At 38.6% G+C, this 9,236-nt stretch overlaps 1 protein-coding gene and 1 pseudogene across 1 annotated transcript; one reads left to right on the top strand and one right to left on the bottom strand.

The window, feature by feature from the left end:
- Positions 1–1,833: 1,833 nt before the first annotated feature.
- Positions 1,834–2,775, bottom strand: LOC130873195 (olfactory receptor 7G2-like). Its single transcript, XM_057767820.1, has one exon. The coding sequence runs from the start codon at positions 2,770–2,772 to the stop codon at positions 1,834–1,836; it is 939 nt and encodes a 312-aa protein (XP_057623803.1). The 5' UTR covers positions 2,773–2,775.
- A 3,950-nt stretch (positions 2,776–6,725) lies between these two features.
- Positions 6,726–7,794, top strand: LOC130872674 (40S ribosomal protein S29-like; annotated as a pseudogene).
- Positions 7,795–9,236: the final 1,442 nt, after the last annotated feature.

Raw genomic sequence — 9,236 nt, forward strand, 5'->3', positions numbered from 1 at the left:
TGCTAAGAATAAAATCAAATAGCATAGCTTTATATCTTCATAATTATTTTCTACTTTCTAACACATAACTGGCAAAGCAAAATCATGAAATGCATATTATTCTTTGGGAAGTACTTTTCCAAAACTCTTTTATGTCATGTAACTAGAAAGCAAAAGAATAACATTAAGAGGAAAAGTTTAGGGTATAGCACATAAAACACATATGAAAAAAGTAACAGTCCCTTACTTCTCAGAAGATACAATCATAAGTAAAATTATAGCTACATTAATTTTCTTAGGATAAATTATTCTACAAAAATTGGTCTTCTTCTTTTTGAAAGACATTCATTTGCTCATAAAACCATAAATTATATAGAGTATCATTACTCTCACAAGATTCAGTTAAATTTTGTCTTCAGACTTGTATTTTTATTGTAGTGTGTTTGCAGTGGTATGTATAGGCACACACATACAAGGCATCTGTGTAGCAGTCAAAGAACAACTTGCATGAGGAAGTTCTATCCCTCTACCAGTAAGACAAGAATTGTTTACATCACATTTATTTATTTAATTATTTATTTCTGTGTCTGTGTATTTGTATACACCCACATGCCATGACTTGTAAATGGAACTCAGAGAACAAATTATAGGAGTTCTCTCTTTCCATAATATGGAACCTAGGGGGTAAATAAGGTCATTGGGTATAGCAGTAAGCACATCTGTCAACTGAGACATCTCACTGACCTGAAATTGGTTAATATTTTAAGGACTAGCATTCAATCTACTAATGGTATTAAGTCTAGTTGAAATACAGTGAAGTCATTTAATAGTCCCAAGAAAGGACACTTAATGTTCTGTCTCTCTTTTTTTTTTTTTTTTTTTTTTTTTTTTTTTTTTTTTTGGTTTTTTGAGACAGGGTTTCTCTGTGGTTTTGGAGCCTGTCCTGGAACTAGCTCTTGTAGACCAGGCTGGTCTCGAACTCACAGAGATCCGCCTGCCTCTGCCTCCCGAGTGCTGGGATTAAAGGCGTGCGCCACCACCACCCGGCTGTTCTGTCTCTTCTAACTTGACCAGAAATTGCCCTTGAATTTGTACACTATTCCTCATATCTGGAATAAAAGAAGTTTTATGAAGGACTTATGAAACCCCAAGTTTCTTCAAACATATTCTTCTCCATAAAAATACTTATAATGAAAAACAACTCTATTCATTGTTCTGTAGCATTGATATTAGGACCTCTGTGCTGTTAGGTCTGAAGATACCATCACTGATAAGTGATAACTTTCTCACAATCATCCCAAACAACAAATATTATACCAATAAGTCAAATATCTATATAATGGTATTATATCTGCTGAGTGATGTTTACCTCATGGACATATGCACTGTGACAAATATGTCACAGTAACAGTTTGACAGGAAATGAATGTCCAACTCATTGCTTCACATTGTACTAAGAGTTAGATGTAGTCTTCATGGACCCAGTTATGTACTATGGTAAAAACTACTGTCCATATTTAAATTACATATTAATATTGTTTAATAGTTTCCTAACTATTTCATCTCCTATACATCCAATACTGTGACTACCCTACAGCAAAATTTCCTTAAACAACAATCTCTGGTTCAGATTCTTCTTTTGTGAAACTCAGGAATATAAACTATGTAAAACACCTGGAATCATGTAATTTACCCACAAAAAATAACATAATTGTGAAGTTCTGACACAATTAATACATAATGTTTATGTTGTACTATTAGAAGCAGACAGTATGAGAAGATTAGGTATTCTAATTCACTAGATATTGCATCAGTTCACTTACTCTAGAAGTTGAAGTCCAAATAAGTGAAATATCATAATAAAGAAGCCATCCTGTGAAAGAATTTCCTCAAGGCTTCCTTCATATCCCTGTTCCTTAGACTATAAATAAAGGGGTTCAGCATCTGAGGGACCACAGAATACATCACAGAAGCCACTGCAGTCTTCCTGGATGAGTCCATAATAGCAGATGTAATATATACCCCAAAGCCTGTCCCATAGAACAAGGACACAACCAAAAAATGAGACCCACAGGTAGAAAAGGCTTTATACTTTCCTTCTGATGATGACATTCTCAAAACAGAGGAAATGATGTGAACATAATAAAAAATGATTCCAGAGATAGGAACACCAACAAATATGCAGGATGAAATATAAATCAGGATGTTATCAATGAGAGTATCAGAACAGGCCAGCTTGAGGATCTTGGGAAGTTCACAGAAGAAACTTGGTATTTCCAGGTGTATGCAGAATGACAATCGTAGCACCATCAGGCTGTGCATCAAAGAATCCACAACAGTAATTAGCAGGGACAATATAACCAGAAGAACACATAACCAGGGCTCCATGATGACTGTGTACCTCAGGGGGTGACAAATAGCCATATAGCGGTCATAAGCCATTACTGCAAGGAGACAGTTTTCCATGCCACCAAAAATTAAAACAAAGCTCATTTGAGTGAGGCAGCTTCTGTATGTGATGCTCTGACTATTTTCTTGTATGTTCACCAGCATCTTTGGGATTGTGCTTGTGCTAAAACAGATGTCATTTAAAGACAGATTGGAGAGAAATAAGTACATGGGGGTGTGAAGATGTGAGTCTAATCTGGAAATCAAAATTATGAGTAGGTTTCCTAGGACAGTGACCACGTACATGAAAAAGAACAAGCAGACCACGAAAGGCTGCAGTCCTGGGTCATCTGTCAATCCCAGAAGAAGGAATCCTGGAAATGCTGTTTGGTTTCTCTTTTGCATGATATTAATTAATCTGACGGAGGTGGTGATTGGTGAGAAAAGTTTGCATCAGAAACAGCAGTCACACTTAAAATGTCACTAGAATACTACCCCTGAAGTTTGGAGATAGTTTCAATTTTTAAAGCACTTGTTGCACGAGCATGAGTCCCAAAGTTCAGACCTCCAGAACCCCACATATAGACTAGGTTGCTGTAGCAGTCAACCTGTAATCCAGTTTCAGATGTCTCTGAGTGTGTGTCCTTGGGAAATGAAAATCAGCTTTATGAGCAAGGTCCTGATCATGAAGAATTTGTACCTCATCATGCTTTACAAGAGAGATCATCACAGACTGCCTCCTACCATGTCCCTGGGCAATTTAAAATTCAAAGCACTTCATTAGACAGATATTTGTTCTAATATTTTCACCCCATGAGTGCACATCCTCAGAGAATGTATGAGAGTGAAATTCGTATTACCTACTTTATGATTCCAAAAGCCTGCCTTCCAGTATTCAGAAGTCACTTTTACACTTCCTTCCATGTCACATGCTTTGAGCATATAATACATGACCTTTATATTAATTTCCAATCTTACTATCTTTCTATATGTTTGCTTCATACCATTAGTCTGACATAATTTGTACACTATGAAGTGTATCCAACATATATGACTACAACAATATATATGTGATATAAAAATGTAAAAGCCCAGAAATTTGTCTATTCAAGTTTTATCAATGTTTCCAGAATTTTTACTGTAGTTTTTACATTGTTCATAGAAGATTAAGATCTAAGATACCTTAGTATTGATTGCTAAAAACATATAAACATTGTAACTTGCTGGGAGATTTACTAATATCATCTCCAGTTTTATTAAAATGTATTTAATATTAATTATTTATTACAATATTTTAATCATTTGAGATTTTGATTGAATTACAAAATTAATCAAAAGTAGTAGATTTGGTTATAATTCACCCTTAATTGAATAGATTTGTTCAATTCTCCATATCACTAATTTTAAAAAGAATATTTAAGAATTTTGATATTCTTTAAATCCATCTTAACATTTTATACCAATACATCCTCTCAAATTTTTAAGAAAGAAATTGAAGAATATGGAAAGATCTCCAATGATCTTAGATTGGTAGGATCAACATAGTAAAAATAACAATCTTCCCTAAAGCAATCTACAGATTCATTGAAATCCCCATCAAAATCTCAATACAATTATTCAAGGACCTCAAAAGAACAATACTCAACTTCATATGGGAAAAAAAAACAATATAGCCTAAACAATTCTGCACAATTAGGAAACTTCCAGAGCTATCACCATCCTTGACTTCAAGTTTTACTTTAGAGCTACTGTAGTAAAAATAGCTTGGTATTTGCTTAAAAACAGACATGGGGATTTATAAAATCAAATTGGAGATAATGATGTTTTGAATTTTGCATGCAAATGGATAGAAATAGAAAACACTATCCTGAGTGAGATAACCCAGACCCACAAAGATGAATATGGTATGTACTCACTCATTAGTGGACTCTAGCCATAAACAAAGGACCTTAAGCCTATAGTTCACAAACAAAGGACCTTAAGTCTATAGTTCACAAGCCTAGAGAAGCCAAATAACAAGGTGAACCCAGTGCCATTGTCCTTGGCTTTGTGGGAGCTTAGCCTGTTTGGACGCTCACCTTTCTGGACGTAGATAGAAGGACCTTGGTCTTCCCGCAGGGCAGGGAATTTGGACTGCTCTTCAGTATCGAGAGGGAGGGGGAATGGAGTGGGGGGAGGAGAAGAGGAGTGGGGATAGGGGGAGGGAAGTGGGGGGAGGGGGCAATATTTGGGAGGAGGGGAGGGAAATGGGAAACGGGGAGCAGGTGGAAATTTTAATTAAAAAAAAATAAAAAGTCTTAAGAAAGAAAAAAAAAAAAAAAAAAAACAAGGTGAACCCAAAGAAAAACATATATAGATCCTCCTGGAAATTGGAAGCAAACAAGATTGCAGGGCAAAAGTTGGGAGCATGGGGGTGGGGGTAGGAGTGGGGGTAGATTTGGGGGAAGGGGAGAGGGGGAGAGAGAAGGGAGAAAGGAAAGACTGGAGCTTGGAGGAGAGGAGGGTGGAGATGGAGGAAGGGCGGATATAGGAGCAGGGAAGAAGATATCTACATTAAGGGAGCCATTTTACAGTTGGCAAGAGACTTGACTCTAGGGGGGATCCCAGGTGTCCATGTGGATGTCCCCAGCTAGATCCTTGGGCGGCAGAGCAGAGAGTGCCTGAACTGGCCTTGCCCCACTATCACACTGATGAGTATCTCGAATGGACTAAGCTCCAAAGTTCCGGTTGAAGAGCAGAAGGAGGGAGAAGATGAGCAAGGAAGTCTGGACCACGAGGGGTTGGTCCACCCACTGAGACAGTGTGCCTGTTCTAATGGGAGCTCATCAAATCCAGCAGGACCGGGACTAAATGAGCATGCGATCAAACTGGACTCTCTGAATGTGGCTGACAATGGGGGCTGACTGAGAAGCCATTGATAAAGGCACTGGGACTTGTTTCTAGTGCATGCACTGGCTTTTGGGGACCCTAGTCTATTTGGATGCAAAGCTTCCTAGGCCTGGATGTAGGGGGTAGGGCCTTGGACCTCCCACAGGGCAGGATTCCCTGACCTCTCTTAAGGAGGGAGGGGGAGGGAGGAGGGGGAGTGGGGGAGTAAGAGGGGACTGGGAGGAGGGGAGGAAGTGTAAATTTTTGAATGAAAAAATAAATAAAAATTAAAAAAAAAAGAACCAGATTTACCAGGAGGAGTAGATAACAGGAAATAATCAAACTTAGGTCTGCAATCACTAATATAGAAACCAAAAGAACAGTACAGAGATCCAATGAAACAAAGAGCTGGTTCTTTGAGAAAATCAACAAGATACATAAAACCTTATCCAAACCAACCAAAAGACATAGAGGGAATATCCAAATTATCAAAGTCAGAAATGAAAAGGGGGACATAAAAACAGACACTGAGAAAATCCAGAGATTTGTCAGGTTATACTTCAAAATCTTTAATCCACAAAGTTGGAAAATCTAAAAGAAATGGACAATTTTCTGGATAGGTATCATATACCAAATTTAAATCAAGAGCAGACAATTATTTTCTTGGTGGGTACAGTAGACTTTATTGATGTTATTCAAGAGTGTACAGCTCCCTAAGTCCCTCCTGTTATTCTGGAGGCTTGGGATGGAAATTTTGAGGGAGACACCCAGGAATAGGAGTTGAGTTAGGACAATGACTGCTGAGCATCCAAAGGCTTCTCTCTTGTTCTGTGTCCTTGCTGATATGGGTGGTCCAGGATTGGCTTCTTACTACTTGGAGGCCATGTAGACCATGAGGTCCACCAACCTGTTGCTGTTGCTGAAATCATCATACCAAGAAATGAGATTTACAAAGTTGTCATTGAGAACTATGCCAGCCCCAGCATCAAAGATGGAAGAGTGGGCATCACTATTAACATCACAGGAGACAACCTGGTACTCAGTGTAGCCCAAGATGCCCTTTAGTGAGCTTTCAGATGCCTGTTTTACCACCTTATTGATGTCTTTATACTTGGCTGCTTTTTCCAGACGGTGTGTCAGATCTACAATGGACACATTGGGGGTAGGAACATGGAAGGCCATGCCTGGAGCTTCCCATTCAGCTCTGAGATCATTTTGTACACAGCCTTGGCAGCACCACTTTATGCAGTGATGATGTTCCGGGCAGTCTAACAGCCATCACACCACAGCTACCCAGAGGGGCTATCCACAGTCTTCAGTGTGGCAGTGATGATCTGGACTCTATGGTCATGAGTCCTTTTACTATGCCAAAATTGTCATGGATGACCTTGGCCAAGGAGCTAAGTATTTATGTATATGTATGGGAGGTGACATGAATTAATGGGTACCAAGTGTATGCAGATGTATGCAGGTGCCCATATGGCTAAAAGATGGCTGATCCCCTGGAGTTATTGACTTTGTAAGCCTTTTGATGTTGGTACTGGGAACTGAATCTGGATCTGCTGCAAAAGCAATATAGGCTTATATCCTCACCTACCTCTCTAGCTTCTAATAATGATCTCTAATCCCTGAGAAACTCACTTCCAAGTGTCACTGTAAATGATCATAGGGAGAAAAGAAAATAAGATAGGAACTGATGTTTTATTAGACTACTTTTACTCTATAATTTTCTTTCCTAGGCTTTTTTCCAGTCATATTTTTTTCTAATTATATCAGGAACAAAAATGTGGAACCCAGTAAAAAAAAAAAAAAACAGAAAGAACTGTTTTGTATTTATTTTTGTGATTCACAGTGACATTCTTCAACAACACTAACCGATATTGATGTCTGCCACTTTATCATTGCCACGAAATCATCCCAGGACTTGTTTTTGTTGCTGTTTATCTTTTTTCTCCCAATTAAGGGACCCAGCACTCATGACCCTTTGCATTTGCTAAACATGTGCTCTGCTGCTGGGATTCCTTTTTTGTCCTATTTTCATTATGTCGGTGGCTTTCCTTGAATTATGCCAGAACACTCAATATCTGAAATATCGGTGACAGTAGGGAAGTCGTCTTTGAAAGATTGCAGGTCACCCCCAATAAAGAAACTGAGATGATTGAAATGGATTAGAAAAGTCATGGGCAATTGTTTCACAAATTGTTTTATATATGTCCTTTCTAAAATTGGCATACCTTCCATAGTGAGGCCTTCCAAAAATATAATAATAGAACATGCTGGTTAGATTTTGTCAGCTTGACACAAACTATAGCCACCTTAAAAGAAAAAAAAAAAAAAAAAAAAAACCTATGTCGGCCGTCAGTGAGGCAGCACGGGTCACCAGCAGCTCTACTGGAGTCACCCGCGGAAGTTCGGCCAGGGATCCTGCTCCTGCTGCGTCTGCTCAACCGCCACAGTCTGATCCGGAAATATGGGCTGAACATGTGCCGCCAGTGTTCCCGGCAGTACGCAAAGGACATCGGCTTCATTAAGTTGGACTAAGCGACCTTGAATGGATTCTTCAAGACTCTACCCAGTGGAAAAGATCAATGCCAGTCTTTGTACATAAGATTTAAAAAAAAAAAAGTCAAGACCTTCAAAAAATTTACAATAAAATACTAAACTTTTATAATCATTCTTCACACTTATATATGCAAGACCCATTTTTTTTTTTTTTTTTTTTTTTTTGGTTTTTCGAGACAGGGTTTCTCTGTGGTTTTGGAGCCTGTCCTGGAACTAGCTCTTGTAGACCAGGCTGGTCTCGAACTCACAGAGATCCGCCTGCCTCTGCCTCCCGAGTGCTGGGATTAAAGGCGTGCGCCACCACCGCCCGGCTAAGACCCATATTTTATAGCACAATTCAGAACCAGTTTTTTCTGGAGTTATTGTTTAGATAGTAAATTCTTTGCAGCTACAAAGTATAACTTTAATTTATCTAGACATAATATGTCTACCACCATCACCATCTTTGGAAACTTACTCATGATTCTGGCTACTAGTGATAACTCATCCCCATACTCCTACATATTTTTTTTCTCTCTAATCTTTTACTGGTAGACATCGATATAAGCTCAACCACCATTCAAAAGATGCTAGTAAACTGTGCTGCAGACACAGGATAAGAGCATCACTTACGCAGATTGTCTCAATCAGTCTGCTTTATTTTGGAATTTGCTTCCTTGGAAAACACTTTTGCTGTGATAGCCTATGACTGATATGCAGTCATTTGTCACCTTATAAGCTACAGTCATCTTAAATCTTTCCTTTTCAATTGGTTAATTTAATACTCCTGCTCCTTAGCCTTGTGTGCCGGCTAGTTTTATGTCAACTTAAAAAGAAGGATAATCAGTTTGGAAAATGCCTCCATTTCAACTTCAAAATACGGAAAAAAAAGAAAGGAAAATGCCTTCATAACATCCGGCAGTAGGGCATTTTCTTAACTAATGATTGACAGGGGAGGGCCTGACCCATTATGAGTCATGCCATCCTGGAGTTGGTGGTCCTGGATTCTGTAAAAAGCAGCTTGATTGAGCATCCTTTGGATATATGTACAAAAGTGGTAGAGTTGAGTCTTGAGGTAGATCAATTCCAATTTTCTGAGAGAGCACCGTATTTGATTTCGAAAGTGACTGACAACTCTGTGCTCCCACCAGCTGTGGGGCAGTGTTCACCTGGTTCCACATTCTCTTCAGCATAAGCAGTCATTTGTGGTTTTCGTCTTAGCCATTCTGCCAGGTGAAAGATGAAATCTCAGAGTCATTTTGATTTGCATTTCCCTGATGACTAAGTACGTTGAACATTTCTTTAAGTGTATCTCTGCAACTTTAAATTCTTCTGTTGAGAATTCTCTGTTTAGATTTTAGTATCTGTGCTACTAGTGTTCTATTCAGAAAGTTGCTTCTGCGCCAATCAAGGCTATTTCCCACTTTCTCTTCTGTTAGGTTCAGTGTAAATTAATCTAT

The sequence above is a fragment of the Chionomys nivalis genome, chromosome 4 (assembly GCF_950005125.1).
Source record: "Chionomys nivalis chromosome 4, mChiNiv1.1, whole genome shotgun sequence".
NCBI classification, from domain to species: Eukaryota; Metazoa; Chordata; class Mammalia; order Rodentia; family Cricetidae; genus Chionomys; species Chionomys nivalis.